General features: G+C 40.2%; 1 protein-coding gene across 1 annotated transcript in view; it reads right to left on the bottom strand.

Annotated features, from left to right (window-relative positions):
* RP1 (RP1, axonemal microtubule associated) overlaps positions 1–25,429 on the bottom strand; it is a 306,042-nt gene that overhangs the window by 8,920 nt on the left and 271,693 nt on the right. The window contains exons 49-57 of the mRNA XM_025204493.1: positions 18,229–18,436; positions 16,806–16,865; positions 16,306–16,484; positions 15,474–15,696; positions 8,416–8,570; positions 8,223–8,298; positions 6,564–6,642; positions 6,066–6,351; positions 4,376–4,454 (exon numbers count right to left, since the gene is read on the bottom strand). Coding sequence (XP_025060278.1) covers positions 4,376–4,454; positions 6,066–6,351; positions 6,564–6,642; positions 8,223–8,298; positions 8,416–8,570; positions 15,474–15,696; positions 16,306–16,484; positions 16,806–16,865; positions 18,229–18,436 — 1,345 coding nt within the window. The remainder of the gene's footprint in view (positions 1–4,375; positions 4,455–6,065; positions 6,352–6,563; positions 6,643–8,222; positions 8,299–8,415; positions 8,571–15,473; positions 15,697–16,305; positions 16,485–16,805; positions 16,866–18,228; positions 18,437–25,429) is intronic.

Genomic DNA, 25,429 nt, shown 5'->3' with positions numbered 1-25,429 from the left:
TCCCTCCGCGCGACTACTGCTACATCGGAGCGCCCCCCCCCCCCCAAGTTGAATTCACGCAAGTTAAATGCGCGTATAACGTGGCTGTACTGTATTGTTAAGATTTCTCATCAACTATGGCAAGGATTTCCTAGGGTGCTATATTTCATATGACCAACTGGTACAGTTAGGACAGAGTTAGACAAGTTTTTGAATGCAAGACATCCTTCATCAGGTCTGGGCAGTGACAGCCAACACAATACAAACAACCATTACAAGTTTTTAGTTTGTACAGCTTCCAAAAGATATAACAGCCACGTGTGGGGAATATCCACCCTTTGAAACATCAGGAATCTCCATCTTCAGCACTCTAACCAGTTCTTCCTGATTATGGTAACTCCCCCATGACACCTCCTCGTGGTTAGATGAATATTATTTTGTCTTTTTTATTAAAGCACCAGAGAGGTGAGTTTTAACTAAGCTATCTGACTAAAATATCTCAATGCACTCAGAAGACTTAACCACAAACTGCAGGTTGTCCTCAGATTCCAGTTTTGTATTCTATGTTTATATTTTTCTTTTTTAAGCAATACAAACTCAAGACATTATATTCCCCAATACATTGTTTCCTTTACTTCATTGACTTCTTGTTGAATCACACTGTAACAGGAAAGTCTGTCCCTTTAAAGAGGAATAGACAGCCCTGTTAAGAAAGCCCAGCCAGTACCGTAGCAAGTGAGTAGCTAGACCCCCCTCCCCGGGCACCAACAGGTGCTGCCCAGCTGGGGCAGGGCATGGGACAGAGCTGTGAGTGGCTCATTTGGTGGGGAGGGTGCGGAGAAGGGGGGTGGGTCCCACCACTGCATGCACTCCTGGGCAAGCATGGGTGGGTGTGTGCTCACCTGGATCTGTGGGCACATGGTGAAGGCGGGCTGCCACTGTGGGCTTGCTCTGGGTACCAAACCTCCTTGCTACGGTACTGAGCCCAGCAGTGGAACATGTGGTAAGCAGAGAATGTCCCACTGGGAGTTTTAAAATCTCCCAAAAGAGTAAGCAAGAGGAGGAGGAAGCAAAATGTAAAAGGAACAGCTTGATGCAAGGAGGGGCCAGGTTGCTATGCAAAGCAAAAACAGCTCCCCTCCTAGTGTCCAGGGCAGACCAGAGATTTTGTTTTGTTTGCTTAAGACTGAACTTTCCTTTATGGGACTGTCTGAGGAGCTCTTCAGGGAATGAATTCCCTTGCAAAGCCAGCAGGCTAAGCAACCAGCTTACACAGATACTAATGTTGCATAGTTATGTATGCCTTGGTGTTCTCCCTTTGGTGTGATTTGTCTTCAATTTAAGCTTCTAAACAAACACATGCTAATATTCACTCTTTGTCTGTCTAGATAATACTTCAAAGCTTCAAAAAAATTTAGATCTAGTCTTTACTTTTAGGGCTCAAGCCTAAGCATGGTAACAAGTTGGATGAATTTAATAGCATTTTGGGTTGAATAATGAATTCAAGATCAAGTTCTCCTAGATATGTACTAATAATAAATGTAAAGATAAACTTTCAGGGAGTAAGACAATTTTATTTAATAAATCCTGGGCTTGATCCTTTGCTGCTGTAAGTTAATGTAGCTCCATTGACCTCAATGGATTTATCAGCTAAGTTCTTCTTAGTTGAAATCCCTTCCCAAATTTCAAACAGATGCTTAAAATTACTGTTCCTTTTACACAGGCAAGGTTCTTTGGGTAGATGTGATATCACCTGGCGAGATGTGAGCAGTGGGGTCCCCCAGGGCTTAGCCCTCAGGCCCACACAGTTTAACACCTTCATCAGCGACCTGGGTGAGGGGATTGAAAGCATGCCGTCCAAATTTGCTGATGACACTAAGATGTGGGACGAGGTGGACACACTTGAAGGGAGAGAGAGGCTGCAACTAGATTTAGACAGACTACAAAAGTGGACAGATGAGAATAGGATGGGGTTCAATGTAGACAAATGCAGGGTGCTGCACCTTGGGAGAAGGAATCCACAGCATACATGCAGGCTGGGGAGTTCCCCTCTTGAAAGGACGGAGGCGGAAACGGATCTTGGAGTCATTATTGACTCCAAGATAAACATGAGCCACCAATGCCAGACCACAGCCAGCAAGGCCAGCCATACCTTGTCATGCATCCAAAGCTGCATCTCAAGCCGGTCCAGAGAGGTGATACTCCCCCTGTGTGTGACTTTGGTCAGGTCGCAGTTGGAGGACTGCGTCCAGTTCTGGGCACCGCACTTCAAACGGGTGTGGCCAGCCTCTCATCAGGGGAGATCATCAGCAAATAGGAAGCGCCCTTTTCTCCCCAGCACCACCTGGGGTGATGAGGAACAATGGTAATAATCTGATGGAGAATAGGTATAGGTTAGAGATCAGGAGGCAATATTTTACAGTTAGGGTGGCCAGAATCTGGAACCAACTTCCTAGGGAAGCGGTCCTTGCCCCAACCTTGGGGAAATTCAAAAAGAGGTTAGATGATCACTTGTCTGGGGTCTTGTGAACCCAGCATTCATTCCTGCCTATGGCAGGGGGTCAGGCTAGATGATCTGTTCAGGTCCCTCCTGACCCTAGCTACTATGAAACTATGAAACGCCCTTCTTCAGGCATTGGGAGACTCTCCTGCTGGTATGAGTTCTCCAAGGTAGAGAAGAAGCTAAAGTAAACAAAAAATCTGTGAAAATGCAAATGAGTGGATGTTTGGAAGACAAAAGGTAGAGATGGGGGAGTGGGGAGGGAGGGAGGAAAAAGTGTGAAGGAATGCCAATGGTCAGCTAAAGTCAGGTTACCTGGTGTGTTAGATATCACACCGTTTTTCATTTGTCATAAACCCAATGTCTATATTAAGTCCATTATATGCCAAACTTTTTGTGGCCCACCTGGAAGAAGAATTCCTCAAGAACTGCACCATCAAACCCATGCTATACCTGAGATATACAGATGACCTCTCATCATTTGGACCAAAAACCTGCAGTCTCTGATTGATTTCTGTCACAAATACAACAACCATCATCCCTGTGTCAGGCTGTCTCTTGAATACTCCAACACCAACATTTCATTTTTAGACACCATGATCAATAATCAAAACAGTAAAATATAAATTACCATATACAAGATACCCATGGACCAACATATACATCTACAAAGAACCAGCAATCACCCTAAACACACCAAAAAAAAGCTGTAATTTACAGCCAAGTTCTCCAATACCACCAAATTTGCACCACCCACGATTGTCACTTCACAAATCTCAATAGGGCTTTCACTCAAGAAGGGCACTCCTCCAGAAAGATAGATTACACTTTTGAAAGAGCCACCTGGATACCATGCAAAGAACTGCTGCAGCAGAAAAAGAAAATCCCTACAAATCGCACACCATTAGTTATGACATAACATACTTTTCTGGAATACCTATACAGAAAATCCTCAAACAATTGCAACCCATAGTAGAAGACGACCCAATTCTTAAAGAGATCTTTCCAGAACCACCCAGCCTAGTCTTTAAACAAACACTGAACCTTGCTAACCTCATGACCAGAAGCAAACTTACTATGACCCAAACCAACTAAATGGATGCCAGGACAGGAAATGTAAAACCTGCCAACACATCTCCACCAGTCCTACAATAACTACATCCCACAACAGAACCATCACCATTCCTGTATCTTACACCTGCATCTCTAGAAATGTAATATATCTCATTAGGGCACCAAATGCCCTGATGGAAAATATGTAGGAGAAACCAAACAACAACTGTGTACCAGAATGAATGCACACCGAAAATCCATCAAAGACAAAAATACCCAATTACCTGTGGGTGCCCACTTCTCACAAGACAATCATTCAAGCTCCAATCTCTCAGTTCTAATCTTCAAAGGGAATTTACAAAACATCTTTCATAGATGAGCCTATGAACTTCACTTCATAAAACTACTGGATAAAAAAAATCATGGACTTAATATGGACATTGGATTTATGACGCATTACAACCTGACCAACACTGATACACCAGGTAACCTGCCTTTAGCTGACTACTGGCATTCCTTCACACTTTTCCCTCCCTTCCCTCCTCCCTTCCCTTTGTCTTCCAAACTTCCACTCATTTGCATCTTCACAGACTTCTTGTTTACTTTAGCTTCTTTTCTATCTTGGAGAACTCATAACAGCAGCAGAGTCTTCCAACTCTTGAAGAAGGCTGTTTGTTCCCAAAAGCTTGCAAAGAACCTTTTCACAACTATTTAGTTGGTTTAATAAAAGGTAGCTCATCTACCCAAAGAACCTTGCTTGAGTTTGTCCTTAGACCAATATGGCTACAGACAACAACCTGTACCTTTTACAAACGTACTGAAAATATATCTAGGGATACATACCAACTCCTTTCCCATCATGACCAATTTCAATTGAATGAAGGCTTCCTAAACTTTTTGTCTTTATTCTGAAGGTATCAACCTTTAAATTTAAAAAAAGAAGCAACGATTAGAAAATAGTAAGTCTCAAATGTACTAGGTTTGCCTAGCTCTGTTCTTTGATTCATTCAAAGGTAACTGAATGAAAGAAAATAAAGGTAACTGGTGGAAGGAATGCATTATTATTACTAATGAAAGTCTTCCTTTAAACACCCATTATTTATTTCTTAAGTTATTCAAATGATTCTTACCTTTTTTATTGGTTTCTATAGACAGGAGAGATGTTTCTCCTTGATGCATTAGAATTTGGCAACAAGATAAAGAAATGGTACTTTCTATTACCTTTGATTTATAATACAAAATGTGCCTCTGAGAACGTAAACATAAGAGATTTTAATTCTATTCACTGTCATGCCCCTCAAGTACTCCACATTTGGCTCAGAATATATACGTGTTCATAAATTATAGGAAAAGAAAACAGATTTTTATTTCATTAGAACAATACTCAAGAAATTAAAGGGCACCTCATTGGCACCTATCCATAACTGACATTGTTGAATTGCTCATAGTTTTTCCATCTAACTGCTTCCAATGGACCATAACACTTGCTCAATAGTATCACATCTTCATTAGCAAACAGTATACCCTGCTCTTTCCTCCTTGTGCTTGCATCAGTAGCTTTCCCCCACCACCATGAACTTACTATATGTGGAGGATATCGCAGTTAGTGAAGATCCTCCAAATGATACTGACAGGCAGCTTAGCTGAAGACACGGCAAATTCAAGAAAGGAGAGGTTTGTGATCAATGAAAGTTCAACTGTATATTATGGAACAATACGGGGAATTTAGTGTATTTATTGCCTGTTACACAGGAAACTCAAGAGCCAAAATGATCATTTTGATACCACAAAGTGATTCAAAGTAACCTGTGGTGGATAATGTTTCTATGGTTATATGGTTGTGTGGTATTTGCTGGATTAATTTTTTTCTTCTTTTTATAAATTAAAGTTAAGTGTCCTGTTACTTGGGCAAAGCCTTCACTTGATAAGATTTTTATCTTATCATATTGGAATCAAGGAACTGGATGTGGTTTTGAGTAAGATGGACATCAAACACTGAGTGCAATACATGGTGTTATGTTTTTCTGGTTACATGGCCAATCACTATTTGTGCCTCTCAGGACTCTTTAGAGTATCTGTTCTCATGAACTGGAATGCTACAATTTACTGGGTTGGGATATTTCTACCCCGTATGAAAATGCAAGCAGAAAGTTTGCACAGCAGTAAGAGACATTCATAAATGCAGATGATGTTGACCCCTATCATCTGCATTTAGGAACATAGGGCTGGGTAGGAAAGTGGATGTATTCAGAGGCAATGGCAAGGGCCCCAAGAAGCCAAGAGGCCACAGGGTTAATTAGAATACCTTAGAAGAATAAGGTTCCCTAATTCTTTTAGGATAGAAGACCTGAAACAGCTTATTATTATAGTGAGTCAATTAGAATATACATTTGTCAATGTCCTATGGCTTTAATGAACCATTAAGAGGGTTAGAGCCATGCCTTGGAAAACAGAATAGGTGTCTGCAACTACTTAAAGGTCCTTCCTACACCTAACCTGTTAGTATCACACATCAGATGACTGCAGCACTTACCTTCCCTCTTTCAAAAGGATCTCTGTGTTCCAGTGATTCTATGAGCTGAAATATTTCAGATGTGTCTTCATTCCCAAATAAAATAATATGCACATTAGCATCAGTTCCTGCTCCCCTTTTGTCACCTGTATACACTTTAATTATATATTCTGCCACATTTCCTGTAGGACTTTTTTCCTCATGTAAAGTGTGATTTATTTCATTTTTTAGTTCAGCTCCATCCTTGATAACAAGAGATACTGGGATTTCTCTTATTTCAGGCTCACTGGCATCCACAAAAAACATTCTGGAAAGCAAAATGACATGCAGCTCCATAAACCATTTATATATGTTAGAAAAACACATATTTCCATCAAAGTGCTAAATGGAGAAACTAGTATGGATACTTTTGTTAAATACCCATTAATTAACATACTTTGTTACAAAAGTAATGTTGATACATTGCCTAATACTTTTAATTATCATAGGATAATGATTAGCATAAAAGATGAAACTTACTCATTCACTTCAAATATGTAGATATAGTCTGGCTTCAGAGCTTCTTTCAAATGTATTTTTTTGATGTCCAGTTTACAGCCTACAGATAAACAAAATCCAATTGAAATAATAAACTGCGTGTCCAGGATTTATGTGGTGCATGGCATACTAACACTATAATAATGTGGCTTTTTGATGAATCAGTCAATCAAAATAGTGCTCAGCTCCCCTCTTAATATATGTTTTAGCAGCATTATAGATCATGATTGAAATGTTCTTTTCTTTCAGTGTCCCTGTCGTAAACCTCAAGTTTGTAGCTTAGGGCATGATTGTCACTAGGTCCTATGCAAAGAACTAAGGTTCTCTGAGTATGTATGAAAGGGAAGAGCAGGGACTGCATGTCTACCACTCCCACATGCAAGTGAGTGGTTGACAGAGGGTGTAGCTGGCTCTAATCGTCAGGCAACAATAAGAGGATCTGGCTAAAAACTTAGCTATACTCTAAAAGGGATGTTGCAATTTACTTAATTCAGAGTAAGAGGACAGAAGAGGGAGGATGGATACCCTGAGGCCATGTCTACATGGTAAACTTAACATGCCTGGCAGTACTGCCCTCAAGCCCTGAGCACCAAACTTCCTTGCCATGGCACTGGCACTGCTGAGGCATGGTAAATTTGCCAAACATGTCCTGAGTCACAGTTCCTTCCTAGGGCTCCTCCTACATTACTGCAGCTACATAGTGCCCATTTCACAGGCTGGAGTCTACTGCCTTTGTTTAGCCCTTAACAAATAAAAACATTTTCCCTTTCTTTGTCCCAAATTCACGTAAACTATACCCAACTGTCTTTCCTTATATCAGTAGCTCTGCTTAGCACTTAAACACACTCATTAATCCAAGAGTGACTTAAAAAAATAAGTTATAAATGTAAAGCCTTAGAGTGAAATCCAGAGCCCTGTGTTATAGGAATCTCAGAATGGAAACACAGAACAAGGAGTGTCCTAAAATTAACAAATTCATTAATGAACTCTCTTTGCTAACTAATAGGAAATGATAGGAATAAAGTCTTAACCCTCTCTAGGGTTAAGCTTTCTTACATAGGGCTACAGAAAGATGCCTTCTTCCCTTTGGGAACTATATCTTGGAAATTTCTCCTGAAGACAGGTGCCTACAAATTTTCTTTCAAAACAGAGAAGAGTTTGTACCTTTCTTTTAAGGAGATGGTGGTAGAGTTGGCAGCACCCCTCATATAACAGCCTAGTTGTCAGACAACTCATTTGGGAGTTAGAACACCTATGTGAGTTTCCTTTGCTTGAGTTGTGGGATTCATACCCACAAATCCCAGCTCCCTGTAAATGCCCTAACCATCAATTCAATTTAAAAATTAAATAAATGTATTGAGATTAACTGGTTCAATTCAAGATGGGGCCAGAGAAACAGAGAACACAAAGAGCCATGACTCTGTAGTTTAGTGGTAAGGGAAATCACCCATGTTCCACTCATTGTCTCAAAGACTGTTTATGCATCTTACATGAGATCATCACTGGAGATCACAAATCAAAGTGAACACAAGCCCTCAGGGCTTAGAGCAACCCACTGAATTCAACAGGAGTTTTGTCTGTGCAACCACTGCAGGAACAGTAACCTCTGTATATTGCTTACATCTAGCCAAAGTAATGTACCTGTTTTGCTGTGGATGGAAAGGACAACTTTGTGCAGTTCTCCCAATTCAACAGCATCCATGTGAACTGTAAAGGACTGTAAAAACATTATCCAATGCTACATTTTAAGATATATTAAACACCTTTAATACTTCAAGATAACTTTTCAGTATTATACCATTTAATATGTTAAGATAACTTCGAGATTAAATACCTCATTATCTTCTCCTTGCTTAGGATTCTGCAACAGATGGAGAAGGGGTCTGTCCCCTGTGTCACCATTGGTTCCATGTACACACAGTGTCACCTGTACTACACTTTTCTTTTTCAAAACATTGCTGGAAAATACTGTTACATGATATGTGACCACTGCAAGAACAAAAGGAAAGATGCCATGTCATTACTATAAAACAGGCATTTCTACAGGTATTTAACACTGTAACAATGTAAGTCTGCTGAAATGCAACAGCACAAACAGTAATTTAGGCATAAAATGAAGAAATCATATTATGTTGCCAACATGACAGGACACTTTCACCTACCTGATAGGGCAGTGAGTGCCCCTGCTCTAGCTTAACTTCTGAGTGTATAGGGCACTCGACTATGAGGTGGGAATGTAGCTTTGAACCTTCTTAGGCTGCAGAGGGAATGTGGAAGAAGAACCTGAGTCTTCTGCTTACTTGGGAGAGTCCCCTAGCCACTAGCTATATAAAAGATAGGCACACCTTCTTCCCTTGCTTTTGAATGAAAATGGTTCTGGCTGTTGAGTTTTGTGCTATACTCAGTGTGTGTGTGTGTGCTTGCGCACGCACACACACATGTGCTTGCGCACATTAGTTGTGCTGTGAGCACATCTACCAGATCAAGCCCCTGAGAGCACTTGAGTGTAGGGATGCCTAATTTGTGAATATGCACCAGTCTTTGGTGGGAGATAACAATCCAGAGGGTAAGCAGCAGCTCAACTATAGGAAAGGGTCAGAGAGCCACAGGACAACAACAATTGATGCAAAAGGGAAATGAGTAGATAAGAATATAAAATATATCTGATGTATGTGTACAAATATGAGACGTATAGGAAAAAACAAGATAACTGAAAGTGATAGTCTGTGAAAAGAATTATGATCTGTCTGGTATCACAGAAACTTGGTGGGACAGCTCTTATGACTGGAACGTCAACACAGAGGCTGCACTGTATTTCAGAAGGACAGCTTTGGGAGAAAAGATGGCAGTGTTGTCTTGTATGTCAAAAATATATACACTTGTTCCCTGGTTCAGGAGGAAGAAGGTAACAGATCAGAATGTATTTGGGTGAAGAGAAAAAGTGAAAGATACAACACCAGTATAATGGCAGGAATTTATTTTAGGCTACCAACTCAGGAAGAAGAGGTGGATGAGGCACTTCTCAAGGAAGTGACCAAAATTATCCAAATGTTATGACATGGTACTGATGGGAGACTTCATTTTTTGAGTAAATTCTAAACTTCTAAACTTTATTTTCCAGAAAGTTGAGGATACAGCTAGGAGATCATCTAGCTTGGATCTTGTACTGGACAATAGGGAAGAACTGATGGAGGATGTGAAGGTGATAGGAAACTTGGATAATTGGATTACAGTGTGATGGAATTCATTATCTTGATACAGGGAAAGCATGAGGTCAGCAGAACTAAGACACTGTATTTCAAAATGGTGAATTCAACTGACTTAAGGAGATAGTGTGCATAGTGCCAGGGGAAGATAGACTGAAAGATAAAGGTGACCAGGAGGGCTGGAGGCTTCTGAAGGACGCAGTATTGCAAGCCCAGCAAGAAGCTTCTCTGATACAATGGAAACAAAGAGAATGGCAAAGCACCAATGTGGCTGCGTGAGACGTTTCAAAGATTCCTCAAATGCAAAAGGAAAGTATACAGGCAATGGAAAGATGGGCAGATCATCAAGGAATCATAACTGGAAACAGCAAGAACTTGCCAGGACAGAATCAGAAAAGCAAAACAAAGAAGGAGTTGCACCTGCAGAGGGAGGTTAAAAACAAGAAAAGCTTCTATAAAGTCCCATATAACTGTGTCATAAACAAACTGAAGAAATGTGGGCTGGACACAACTACTATAAGGTGGCTAGACAACTGGTTTGATAGTCACAATCACAGGATAATTATAAATAGATCCATGTCAGAATGGTAAGAGCTTCTGAGTGGAGGCCCTTAGGGGTCTTTCCTGGGCCCTGTTTTGCTCAACATGTTACTTAATTATTTGGATGCTGTAATAGAGAGCTTCTTGAGCAAATCTGCAGATGACACAAAACTTGGAAGGATCATGAACACTTTGGAGGACAGGAGTGCAATTTAGAAGAATCTTGACAAAACGGAAAGCTGGGCTAGAGCTAACAGGATGATGTTCAGTGCTGACAAATACAAGATGCTACATCTTGGGAAGAATAATCAACACCACAAATACAGAATGAGTGACATTTGGCTGAGTGACAGCACAACAAAAAGGATCTAGGAGTCTTAGTGGATCACAGACTCAGTATGAGTCTGCGGTATGATGTAGGTGCACAAAAGGCAAAAGCAGTTTTGGGCTGCAAGCTGCATCAATATTAGCACTAGGTACAAGGCACAAGAGGTGATAGTGCCTCTTTACTCAGCACTGTTTAGGCCTCATCGAGAATACTGTGTATAGTTTTGGGCTCCACATTTTAAAAAAGGACAGGGAGAAGTTAGAGAGCATGCAGCGACAGGCGACAAAAATGATAAATGGCTTGGAAGGCAAGCCATACAAGAAATTGAACAGAATAGGCCTGTTCTGCTTACAGAAAAGGTGTCTAAGAGGGGACATTAGAGAGATATCTGAAGAACTGCCATAAAGCTGAGGGAGAACACTTTTTCTCTTTGGCTGCAGACAGCAGGACACAGACCAATGACTTGAGGTTGCAGCAAGATAGGTTTAGATTGGTTTAGATTGTTAAGTATTGCAAGCCCAACAAGGTTTAGATTCAGAAAAAAAAATCACTGCTAGAACAGTGAGGGATTGGAAAATAGACTACCTAGGGAAGTTGTGGATTCTCCATCTCCAGAGTTGAATAAGCATTGGTGAGGGATAATCTAGGAGCAGCTATGCCTATGTTCTACTATGGGTATTTCTCATGCTTCTGGGCTTGAGGGATTTTGGGGGGATATTTTCCCCTTCTAGTGCTACCAGGGTTTGTTGCCTTCCTCAGAAGTATTGAGCACTGGCTGCAGCCAAGGCTGGAAACTGACTGGGGTGTACCAGTGCTCCTGCTGGGACTCAAACCCAGAAGTTCCTGGCTCAAAAGTCTAGTCCCTTACTCACAGGCAGATCAATCACCATATTTAGGGTCAGGAAGGAATTATATCCCATGATCAGACCAGTATGGATTATGCGGGGGGTTGCCTTCCTCTGTAGGGTAGACCATGGCCCTCTTCCTGGGATCTTTTGAGCGTATTTTAACAATAGGCTTGCATCAGCAGGACATTGGCCATAATTGGTCCCTGTGTTTACCTATGGCAGGTTAGGATACTGTATGCTTTGTGGTTGTGACAGGATTGCCTGTTTCTTTTCAGTTCTTTTTCAGTTTAGCATGTTAAATAGATTAGAAAGGGGAACAATGAAAGGCAGGGAGGCTGAAAAGAATGAGTGACATACAGCAAATTATATAAATACATGTAAATATTTTCTATTACTCTATATATGTATTCTAATACATGTAAGTATTTCCTAATCTGAATGGAAATTATGTCTCTATTTGAAAATGAAAATAATCTGCAATTAAACACAGTTTAACATTTTCTTTTCTTTCTTGTTTCCACTGGTTTATTGCTCTGTCTAGTATGTTTGAAATGTGGTATAAAATTCATCTGCAGTGCAGCTCAATGCATTAGGGAGGGCACCGGTGCTCCATCCCTGGGTGTTCCAGTAGAACACAGGGACCTCCGAAGAAGATGCTGCAGTACAAAAGCAGGTTTACTGTATGTTCAGCATGCAGCTGCATATAAAATGCACAAAAGCTTGTTTTGGACTAGAATATTACAACTTCTCATGTGGCATTGATTACTATGTATCTGCATTTTGCCATTCCAATCAACACCTGGCATCCACTTCATAGTTATGCCACATCCAGAGGATATCCATATCTCATGCCGTGTTGTATTTTATTGCTTAAGTAGAACTGAGGAATATTTTAATAGCATTTACTTCACTGTTTGTAAAATGATAGCAAAAGCATTTAGATCAATGTTGATACAATGCTGAACTGTATTTTGGACTTAAGAGTATGTAGTTTTTCTTTTTAAAGGAATTATAATTAATTGCTCCCCAATTAAAGTAATGCCATCCTGGTTTTGCCCTTTTCTTTAAACAAAGTTAATGAAAAAACAAGAAGGAGAAACATAAATGTGATTTAAAGTGACAGCAGTAGGGCTTTTTGAACAAATGAACACTGTATAACTGTGCAAGAAGGATAACTTTGAACTCCAAGTGTACCACCTGCTATCGATCTGCTTAAAGTCCTCTTGGACATAAAAAAGGAAAGAATTGGGGAATGTGCTTCACACGGTCTTAGTTCTCTGCTTCACTGTGATTACAAGATGTAGTTACAAATCCCTCCTTGAAGATTTCAGAAGCATATGCACAGAAAGATAAGATACAAATGAAATGCAGATCTTACCTAGAGTTATCAACAGGGATCTCGGTTTTCCATTTCCCATGAAAAAAATGGGAAAAAAGTGCATATTTTCCCTTTGAATCAAGAAAAATGCAGATTTTTCATTTTAACGGAGAAACACACAGATTTCCACTTTTGCATAGTGCTCTTTGCAGGCTGGCAGAGTTCCAGCCTGCAAGGGGCTGTGGGGAGTGGGAGGAGGGTGGTCAGGCAGGGGGTACCATGTGCACATTCACACACGCACATGGCTGACAGGCAGCCTGGAGAGCATCTCCCACAGGTAAGTCTGGGAGGAGGGGGAATTGAGGCACCCACAAGGAGGGAGCAAGGGAGCTGGGCAGTGCTGGGGCTGGGGCTACTGCTGATGCCCAGTTGGATGGTGCTTGGGGCTTGGGGCCTGGTGCCTAGTGCCTTGTGAGACCGCAGGGCCCTGGTGGGGAGTGGGACAGACCCATGGGAGGTTTGTCCGGGGGGTAAGTTGGGGAGCTGGCTCCCTATTGCTGCATACACTCCTGTGGAGGAAGGGGGGATGTGTCCCCAGATCTGTGCATGGGATGGGGGCAGGGGCAGGCTACCCACCACAGATGCAGGGCTGGGAGGGCTGTAGGTGGGGAGCAAGAGGCCTGGACTACATCCTAGTAAGCTACGGGGCAGGGGGAGCTCTAATTTTCCATGATCAAAAACCCAAAATCAAATACCAAAATGTATAGGTACTTAGAATTTATTTTATTATAGTGATTGAGGCACTGGTAGGCTTCCAACTCATTTTAAACTTGTAAATATATCAATAAAACGCTGTGTTCAATTGATACCTATATATATATATATATGTGTTTCATTCTAAGTGTGGATTTGGGGTGGGGGTGGAGGGGGTGCAGGGGAGTTAATCAGTGAATTTGCGATTTTTAACCAGAGAAAACTGTAACTTAATCCAGGATCTCTGGTTATCAAGCAACATGTTACTGTTACAAATACTATATGTAGGATAGGACCTTGCCCTATGTGTACCTATTAGGCATCCACTGGTAGATGGATTTAACTGCAATTTTGTTCCACCATGTCTGAGTCCCTAAAATTCCATTAATACATTTGCTTTCATAACCTGCTATCATCTTGCCATGAAAATTGAGTAAAAAAGGCAGTAAGGAGGAGGAAGAGGAGGGCCTGTTATATTATTAGTTTTTCACAGACTTGATCAAGGTGGAAGAAGCTCAAACTTAGGCATCTAAGAACACTTACATGCCTAACAGGTGTAATAGAATCTGGCCCAGAGTGAATAGATATCATATTATTTTCCATTATATTATATTAATACCTACATTTTGCATGGCATCTCACACTAGCAGAGTTCAAAGCACTTTATAAAGGAGGAAAGTATCATTATCTACAAATGACAAATGGGGAAACTGAGGCACAGAGAGCTGAAATTATTTGCCAAAGAACATCAACAGATTAGTGGCAGAACCAGAAACAAAACCCAGTCTAAAGTCCATCAGACCATATCGCATTACACTCAGTGTGTGTGTACATGGATATAGCTGTATACAAATATACATGCATGTGTCAGTAAAACTCAATCTAATTTTTAACACTATTGTCCCCATACTGCAATCATGGTACACAGTTCTGCAGACAACTGGAAACAGTAGCCCTGATTATGAATTTAAATGTTTTGTGCTAGTCAAACCAACAAACAAAAAGAATAGTAATACCAAGACTACTTGAACTGAGACATCTTGCTCATCTTGTGCAACCTGTGTTGTGCTCCAGGGAAAGACTAGCACTGATTTCATTTGCCTTTGGACTAAGTCTTTGGTAAGCATACTTTGTTATCCATGTTTATGTGAATGGGTGTTTTTCTGAGTAACACACAGCTGCAAACTGATTAAAGATTAAGTTTTTAAAAAGACCCTTCACTTTTAAAAAAATCCTAAGTTTATTTTTAATAAAACCCTTAATTTGGCCTGTTTGTTAGGCTAAGAGTTTATGGTGCTAAGTTAGTGTAGTTTACTTTTTCACTAGTCGAGAGAGCTAGTTAGCCATGATAGTCTAAAGCCTGGCAGAAGGCTAAAAATCAGTCTTTAAGATGGCACCCCACTCTGCCTTCTACCTTTCTCACAAAAAACAAGAACGGTGCAAGGTGAAAAATAAGAAAGACTGTTCCAGATCCTTATGCCTTACTAAGAAAAAAAAGATGACATCTATAGGACAATCTTTGAACTAATTTTTAACAAGCATAATTGTTTGTTAAAAAATCACTTATTAGAAGGTGAGTGGTAATAAGTACTGTTATAAAAATCAGCAGCTGGAGACTGAATGGAAATGTAACAAAAGAGAAGAGCATTTGCTAACACTGTTCTATGCAGTTCATACTGTTTGTGTACAATACATTTGTGTTGCATATTTTAGGATACAAAAATTAAGTCAAATGAACAATGTTTACCCTTACAGGCACATTTGAATTCTTACCTAGATTTTATGAAACATTAAGTATGGACAATGAAACATTTTGTTTGATAAAGACTTCAGCTGTTATATTAGAACATGTTAAACCTTCTGGACCATTCTACTACTTTAATGTAGATTTATACCTACCAGAAAGTGCATCTTTTAATGGCCACTCTATAGGGAGCTCAATCCATCTGTCTCCATTAAGAGAAAGAGGAAGTGTTTTATTTATAGTGAGACTGAAAGTATCCAGGGTTTTTGTGTTCTGCATTTTAAACTGACGTAGAAACAACTGGGATGTGTTATTTTCCCAGCCCTGAAGCCCAAGTCTCACTTTATAAAGCATTCCCAAGTCAGAAGGGAAATACACCTAGGAAACAACAAATCAATCTGTTAGCATTCAGCATCACACAACTGGTTAAAAATAAGTTGGATATTCAAAACTGGTTAATCCTGTCCAATCTCCTGGCTCCCACTGATGTTCCTAGTAAAACTCCCCAAAATTTTACTAATGGTGAGAGCTTTGGGAAACACCAGCTTTATACTGCAGTGGTATTCATTATAATTCTTTTTAATTTTTACAAGTGAGTCTAGACTTAACCTGAATGTACATACTGTACTGGCTTGGAAAAGTGAATATTGAATGTCAATACAAATTACATACATTTGCATCATCAACTATACCTATTTGCTGACAACCTGCCCTGCCAAAAAACAACAAAAAAAACCAAACCAGAAATAAAAAACAAACGAAACAGGTTTGGTCACAATAAGTCATGACAGCATAAAAATATTACAAATGAAATAGATTATATAACTAAAAGGTCCATTTCTGCTTTCTTGACTACTGGAAAGGATGCAGAATTGGTTCTTAAGTTGAAATATAACAGTATCTATTTTCTATTTTTATGCAAACAGCACCAGCTTATGAAATTGGATGTTAAAAAGGTAGATAGTAAAAATATAGATAGTATTTTACATCATATGTTATTTGGTCCTCAGCTTCATGTCCCACTTTGTTTTCCATGGAAATTGGATTTGATTTGCCATTGCTTCCATAAAAAACCATAACCAATGCAGAGATTTTCTTTATTAACTCTTCAGATCCTTCTGTTGTTTTATCATGAAGCTGCGTGAAATAAATCTTCCATGTGCCTTCTGAACAAATGACATATGAAGCCTCAGAAAGGGAAGAATGATTAAAATATGTTCCTTCTTTCACATGTTAACCCAGATTTCAAGATAAAATTCATAAGAGAGACATTTATTTTTAGTATAACTGGGAATCATAATACATAAGTATTCAGCTGTTTTGAACAGTTAATATATATCTAGGCTTATTTTCATTTCTTAATATTACAAGATGAATAATTTTACTAACACTGGAAGATGTAATTGTAAGTTTATGATGAAAATGTTTTCATAATATTGTTTTCAAATTGATTAATTCAATATTGTGCGTAGTGGCATGAGAGCTACCTGATTTCATTTGCTGGTTTCCTAATGTTGAGGCAGCTGTGCTCCTCCTTTCCTGAATTTCTAATTGAAAAAAAAAAGATTGAAGAGAAAATTAATGTGTTTGTAAAACAGTGTCTAAATTATAATGAATGTCTGGATTCATCTGTAGTGAGAACTTCATCATTTGGATTAAAGATTTGACTAAAACATTGCAATGCCATTATCTCCTTAAGCTTCCCATCCTAGATATTGTTTCATCTAATAAGGTGTGTTTACAACAAGCACAATTCTGCTAAGTGGTTGTGATCTGAATGCTCAACTATTTTTCACAGTTAAATAATTTATACTTCCTTTACGTAATGACTGCTCACATTGCTTTTGGGCAATTGATCAGCTGTGTTTAAAGATGATCTTAGGGACTGGTCCTGCTATCGCTGAAATCAATTCCCATTAACTTGAAAGGAGTTGGATTGGACCATGATTGCTTAAATCATTAGATGCAAGGGCCTGAACCTAAGCTGGGAATCCTCCTTTTGACCTCACTATATTTTGGACAGGCCATAATTGCTTTAAAAAAATGCAATTATTTCTTCTATGAAGCAAATGAAAAACTTGTGTATTCTTTTAGAAGTATGCAAATACCCCATACAAAGGATTTTGTGAAGACTATTTCAAGTATTTTCCCCCAAAAATAAAAGTTCAAAAAGCCATAAAATCTACAGGCTTTTATATGGTTAACATTTTGTTTTGATTTCTTTTCAAAATCTGGATTATTAGGTAACATCTTGCTCTGGCTAATAGAGCTATGGTGAGCAGAGATATTACTGGTATGGTTTATGCTAGATTATTGCTTACCTTCAGGACAAATTTCTTTATTCTAGTAAATAACTGTTTTTTAGCCACCGTCTGAAGATTACTGCTGATTGCAGCATAGATGCTGGCTAAATACACAGTACTGTATACAGTATATGCTTTCATGGCAATGCAGTATAGAGGCCAGAATGTTAGATTGCTATTTTGAAGACTACGGAGATACTTTTCCCTACCGCTACAGCTTGAACATGGTGAAGCAAACTAGCAATCTCTCTCTAACCAGGCCTGGCAAAACAGCAGAGGATTTAAACCTTGTAGGAATTAAAAACAATCTTGAAAAGCAGTAGCTTTTCATAAATGACAAAACAGGCTTAGAGAGACAGCAAGTTATGTAGAAATTTTGTTCTCATTTTGTGCCAAAATAAATCTGAAATAACAGAGCCCTGATTGTCTCCTTGCAGTACTGGTTACTAAATAGTACTAAAGCTCATCAGTGTTCAGAGACTATAATTCCTGTTTAATTACAGCAACACACTGAAGTTTCTTATAGTATAACCCATTTATAGTACAAAAACAATATAGTTGTCAACACATCTCTTAGTAAATAATATATTTCTAAAATAATTTTGACCTGTAGCATTCAGAGTTACTGAGGCCAACTTTTTCCCATCCTTTCCATCTTTTAGCCATGTTTGAGCCATAAACAGTGTTTCTGTCCCAGAAAATGTTGGCTCTTTAACAATAATCTTCTCCAGCTGCCAATCTGAGCCTTTCCCTTTTTCTACAACCAGCTCTTGTAGGGATCCAAGATCTACTGCTTCCACTTGAAAAACATCCACCTGAAAGATTCAAAATTAGCAAATAAACAGCTGCAGACCCCAAACCAAGATGAAATATTGCTAAGAGGAAAGAATAAACACACCAGGTTTTCATGCCAATTTAGTGCAAAAATAATAGAATCGGAGATTTCAGGACTTAGGAAAAACAATTTCTTTCATGAACTAGAAGTCCCTCAAATAATTTCTTTATGGCCAAAACACATCAGCTTTCCCAAATTGATCATGTATTTGATTGCCACCCCTAAGTGCAAAGGCTTTCCTTCCTAACTCTAACTTAATGGTTTCTGAAGGTGTCATTCTGAAGATGTCTGGCTATGGAAAAAAATACACCCCATGATTCATGTTTTAGGAGAAAAAATTGTCAGAGTAAGGGAATGGGAAGTAATTGAGATTTTGAATGGGGTGTGGCTATCCTCTGTCCAACACATGGGGGGCACAGAGGTTCAGACATGAACCGAACATGGGAAAATGTTAATTGTTTATTTCTGAGTGGGATTCTAATAAATATTCTAATTAAAAAATCAGTTTGTGTTTTTAGGTCAAAAGGCATCTGAACAAATGATTAATGAAATTAGCTCTCCCAATTCATTGTCAGTAAGAAGTCCAAAATCTTTGAAGAAATGCTAAAAACAGTAAAGGAACAGTCATGAATAAGATCCATGAATGGAGAAATGTATTGGTTAGGTCATCAGTTATTTTTACGATGTGTGATTTTTGCTGATTATGGGTCTTATATCCATTATCTCAGCGTGAAGCTGAGATCACCTGTCTTAGCAAAGGTACCTAAAACATCCTTTTTTATTTCTGGATGATCATCTGACTTCACTGTGATCTATCTAACTTGGCAAAAAACATAGCATGAATCAATTTCTACCACGAACTAAGGCCTAAAGATTTCTCACTCTGAGATGACTGGACGATAATAATCGGCTAGAACATGTGGTACATTTCACTGGTCCCGAAGACATGAAGGAAGGGTAGAAAAACTAGGAAACTATTCCCACAAAAGCAAAGCAGAGGAAAAGTAGCCCTCTTTTTCTCTTGTGCCATTACGAGCATCTGAAGCTACATGAAAGATATGACTCATTAGCAAGCCCATGAACAATTTGAAACTCAACAAGAGACCTCATGTGTGTTACAACCTCCGGCCAAACTTCTGCCACCTGGCTGCAGATAACAAACTGCTACAAAAGATAGCAAGCAAAACAAAGAAGAATTTCAAAGTCCACATTTTCAACTTCGTTTTTGATAGGATGTCTTTCATCTTTCTCTTTTTTAATGGTTCATTAGTGTGTGTATGTGCATGTGTGCCTGTGAGAGAGAGAGAGAGAGAGGCAAAAATGACACCTTTAATAGTCTCCTAAAAATAAACACCAACCTGTCACTGAATTAGTCAGTACATTCTTTGGATAAAAAGCAGAATAATTCAAAGGCTGGTAAGGTGCGTGATTTAACCATCACTTCTACATTAAGGTGATGTTTCATTGTGTGAAAGGAATGAAATGAGAACAACAAGCTGATCATGTGTAGTAGCAGCGAGATTAAAGAAGGAAGTGTTAAAGTGGCACTAGGATAGTTGTGTTTCCTTAAGCTCAGCCAAGACATGATTGTTGCCTGCTTGGGATAAAAAACTTGGTGGGGACCTAAGACCAGAATATATACTTAGATCCTTTTTTACCTATTAGGCCGTTCAAGCCCCTGACACAAGCTCATTTAATAGTCCCATGAAATCCAATCCATGATCCCAACAATTGTGCCTCCTGCCATGCCACACGTGAAACCCTGCACCTGCTGTTTCAAGTCCCGCACGGAGAGAACCCTTTTGCTTCCCTCACCAAGTGCCCAAGATCCTCCCCCCACCCCCACTTAGCAGCCCTGCCATATTATATATATATATTACACACACACACACACACAACCTGAAAATACAGGTAGAAAATTAATTGCTCATTAGCTACTGTGCAGTAGCACACATGTAGATGCTGGCAGGGAGCAATTTGCTCCCAGTCAGCCTAGGCAGCAGGGGACCCACTCTTGACTGGCTAAACCCTGTGTGGAAGGGAGCTGTACTGGCTGCAGGGACAGCTGTTTCCCCACCACATGGGGATTGGGACCATCCTGATCCCCACATGGCTGGGAGAGATGTCCTAGTAGCTGGGCTGCTGCATCCCAACCAGAAGCATACCCACTTAGCTGTGAGAGTTTTTCCTGCCTGGTGGAGACAGCCACATGGGGACTGGGCCCCTCCTGATCTCCATGTGGCTGCCAGACAGAATCTCTGCTGGGCAGGGATGCCTCCCCTGGCCCCATGTGGATTGGGTCCAATCCCCACATGGCTGAGATGCAGCAATACCAGCTGCTGGGACAACACTTCCCCTCTCCCACATGGGGATTGGGACCAGCCCCCTGCCCACTGCTAGCCCTGGGATGGCACCCTGGGGAGCCTGGAGCTCCCCCTGCATGCTGCAATGTGGCAGAGCAGGGCAGGGTGGCAGGAACATCCCTGGTCTCAACTGCTCCAGTTGGGAGCACATTTTCCCTCAAGCCAGTGCACATGTAGACCCTTTCCTGGGGTCAATTTACTGCACCCTTTTTTAATGTGCAGTAATTTTACTGTGCGCTAATAGCACAGGTAGACACACCCACTGAGTACATTATTAGTCCCACAAATTCACATAAGGAATTTTTTCCATGATTGGGGGTGTAATTTAAAGGAACTACTCTGACACTAACACTAACGAATCAGAGAAATATAAATGAATTGCTTACTAGGGGTAAGATCACTTACTAATTAATACTAGGGGTGCTCAACTTCCAGATTTGGCTTATGGAGCCATGACATCTGGCCCACAGGAATCCCCAAGGGTTGGAAGAATTGGCAGCTAGAGAGTGGGGGAAGCTCTGCATGGCTAGGTCCAGCCCAGTCCAGCCCACGCCACTAGGTTGGGTCCACCTCCACATGTCTGGATTGAGTCGGACAGCTCCCTGACCTCCTATGTGCCCAGATAGGGGCCACTCTACCACATCCATTCCCCAGGCATCCAGATACAGTCTGGGTTGCACTGCCCCTGCCACATGTCCGGACCAGGGCTGCTCCACCCTGCCCCCCCACACCCTCCCCCCATACCTATTCCACATCCAAATTGGGCTGGCCTACTCACCCTTCCCCCCTCACTTGTGCATCCAGGTTAGGGTCACTCTGCCCCACCCCCTCCTCTCATGTCTGGATTGAGTCTGATCTTCCCTATCCCACCACCAAGCATCTAAATGGGGACCAGGCCACTCCCACCCTCACCAGCAGATGGATCAGGATTGGACCGGGGCCCTACCTGTTGATCCTGCATGCCAGATCAAGCCCAAAAGCTGGATTCAGCCTGTGCCTGGACCTGGCACTGCCAATTTGGCCCATGGGGCGAAAAGGTTGGGCACCACTGGCTTATGCAATTTATTTCTAAATTAACTCTCCTTTTCCCTATTTTTCCTTTTTTATGAGTGAATAACCCCATCTGAAAACTCTGAAGTGAATTTTTGTATTAGCTCTGGTATCTCATAATGTTTTTCTTGTAAACCTGATGTCACTATATTAATATGTACCTATATTAAAGCACACCAAACCTCAGGAATTGGTTGGATCTATGAGACATTCAGATATCTAATGAACTGTGGGCTGAGTAGCTACTTTTAGAGTTATAAGAGGCAGAGTAAGCCCTCCTCACAGACAAGACTGCATTCTTCTTTAATGTGCACTTTTAAAAGCTTAAAAGGCAAGATGAGCTTAATTATAGTCAAAAGGCAAATTAAAAGCAAGGAAAATAGGGCAGCAACTATAATTATTAGAGCTGGGTGAACAATTTACTGGAGACAGTTCATTTGGCAAATTTTATCCAGTTTTTTTGTTCACAAACTGTTTGCAAACAGCCTGTGATATGCATTTAATTAGAATGTTAAGGAACTTAGTCTCTATTCACAATTGTTCAGCAAACATTCTGTGTAGATTCATTTCAGCCTATGTATTCTTCATGAGCCACTCATCGCAAATGTCCATTTGGCTATTATATATTTAAACAATGTGATTGGTGTCCTATTATCACATGGCATCATTTCTATTCCTGGATTTGAACAGGGAAAAAAGGATTGTTTAAATCACAAGAGACATGATTCTTCTGTAAGGAATACAGAATGGGAGAGGGGAAGGGAGAGAGAGAGAAAGTATAAGAACAGGAAATAAGGAGGTCTATGGAATTTGATTAATTAACTTTTTCCTTTCGTTTTTCCCAGTAAAATACTAACTGAATTTACCTATATATTTAAAACCCCAATTGGAATGGGAAAAGTTCCTGTAAGCCTTAAGAAACAAGACTTGATATCTATTTAGCAGAATTTATACTCAATTTTATTGGCACATTCACAGAGCAAAACTGTTTGAACACACACAATCCTATTTAACTTCAGTTGCAAATCTGAAGGGAGCAAGCTTTTGCTAAAGAGTGAGAGATGACAGTATACACACTCTCAGACCCAGAAAAGTTCCTCCCTCTAATTAGGAAAGACTGACAGATATTCCTTCCTTTTTTCAGATTGAAAGAAAATGGACACAAACTCCTTCACAAACAGGGAGTTAACCACTCTTCCAGACCTCTTTTAATAACTGTAAACTCACGAAAAGGGCAGAAACCTTACTTTTTCAAATCCCTTTGAAGATCCCCTTTATATGCAGCTGTTTTATCCTGGGACATATATTTAAAGATTATTCTTTACTTTATAACTCAAAACGACTCGGTCATAGTGAGCTCCTGCAGCACCCTGGACAGCGCCAACGCTGCAGAACCAGGGGAGCGGAGGTGACTGTCTCACCTGCCTCAGCTCTATCCATATTCAGGTGACAGCTGCTGCTGCAGCTGAAGAGCAAGCTCACCACATACCATCTGGAGCAGGGGGCAGCAAAATGCCCTCCACCCTCCAGAAGTCTTTGTAATGGCAGGTGCAGCCCAGCAGTAGAAGCTGGACAGCCCTGCACCCAATAAAGTAGGGGGCGAGTGGGAGGGTCTAGCAGAATGGACCCCAACCCCACTCCCATGATTTTTATCACAGGAGGCTCAGGTCCTCACCCACTAGTAAATGTGGGAAAGGAGGGTGGGGAGCAAACAAGGCACCAAAGGTAACTCCCATGGAGCCCATGGCATGGGGTTGCTGCAGCCAGTGTGCAGCATTCAGCTGCAACAGGCCCACAGTTTAGACTCGCTGGGGTTCCCCTGGTGTCTTTTTCACTGGGTGAGAATCTGAATCTTCCACAGCAAAAAATCCTGACTACATCCAAAATCATTGGTGTCAACACTGGAAGATTTATCACTGTCTGTATCAGCATCAATAGCTGTTACAGCAGCAGCCTCTTTTAAATAAAGTCTCAGCGCAACGTTTACTTCTATAAAAGTCAATCATCATATGTTCTCTGTATTTCAAATTTGATGGTTGCTTAATGAAAATATTCCCACAGCAGAAGTGAAAATGGCAGGTCAAGGCAGACCATATGCTTAACTTTGAAAACCTGCATGCACTGTGATTTAAATAGGTTTTCAATAGAGAAAGAGCTGGAGATAAGGAACCATTTTTGTAAATCCATTGATTTAAGGTCTGATTGTTCAGATCTTTCTTTTAAATCTAGAGGGGATTCACTGAAATAATCAGAATGTTATCAGTGTCAAGCAAATCAAAGTTAGGCCCTTACATTTTGAGCCAGGGGCTCAAAAGAGCAGAGGCTGGAAATACTCGTAAAAGCAGGAGACACAAGAGAAAGATTAGTCCTTGCTAATCTTTCTCTTTTCAGGTTCTCAGTCTGTACTTTGTACAATTTTCCCTAAGATCTCTTTTATCAAGGAAATCCATACCTGAATTCCCACAATGTTTACATGTGCCTGTAATCTTGATCTTGTTTGTGTTCATTTCTTATTCAAAATTGCTTTAAAATGTTTATCTTTCAATATGCAAAACATTAAAATAGTTTAAATGGCAATGAATATGCAAGTAGGGGTTTCTTTCTCCCTGTCATTATCACAGTTCATCTATCTGCAACAAAATTAGTGGGGTGGAGGAATCCATAAGCAGAAAAAAAAAGATAGCTAGCTAGGAAACAAGCTGTGCCACCCCTGAACCTTGATATGAATTCACTGGATCTGATTTTTTTAAACAATATTTTTATGATATAATGACATTTTTGAAGGAATTGTGCCACATTGCAGTAAGTGGCAGCAACAGCAATCCAACTAAGTTAAGCCCTGGCATGCAGTTTTGTATAAGTAAAATTAATTTAGTAAAATAAAGAACTAAACAAAAGACCAAATTCCTAACCTTTACAATATCTTTAATGCTGTGATTACTTCTATCATTTGTACCTTTTGTATCCACACCTATAAATACACATTACAGTATAAAGACGACATCAAAACTTAAGAGTTAAAAGGCTCACAAAGTGAGATTCAAACAAATCTGGCGTCTACTGCAAAGTCTTTCAGTTTATCTCTGTGGATCCAAAATGTCCACAAGGCTCATCACAGGCCAGATCCAGCCTGTGATGAGCCCCATGGACTGGACCCAGTCCATAGGGGTGATTGGGTTTGACATTTTTGCCCTCACTGGTGAGAAGAATTGTCTGACTGTATGCTAAAAGCAGCAGTTACAATTAATTAGGAAGAATTGACTTGGTAAAGTGGGAAAGAAGATGGTACTCCAGTGTTACTGGTTTCTGGAATCACTGACAACTTGAAAGCAAATCAATGTTTATGGATCAGTATTCTGAGACACAAATGACAAGATTTGAGGTTCAAGTTGGAGAAAGCAGGTTAACTAGCTCCTTAGCATCTATCTATAAAGTAAGTGAAAAAGCTGAATTATCACAGGAACTTCAATATGAGTGATATGTGTTGGAGACTTCATATTGCCTCTCTAGGAATCTCTGAATAATACAGATGACAATCTCCTAAATCAAAAAAGTTTCAT

This window comes from Alligator sinensis, unplaced genomic scaffold, assembly GCF_000455745.1.
Source record: "Alligator sinensis unplaced genomic scaffold, ASM45574v1 scaffold612_2, whole genome shotgun sequence".
Taxonomy (NCBI): domain Eukaryota; kingdom Metazoa; phylum Chordata; order Crocodylia; family Alligatoridae; genus Alligator; species Alligator sinensis.
This window is presented reverse-complemented; position numbering and strand designations above follow the sequence as displayed.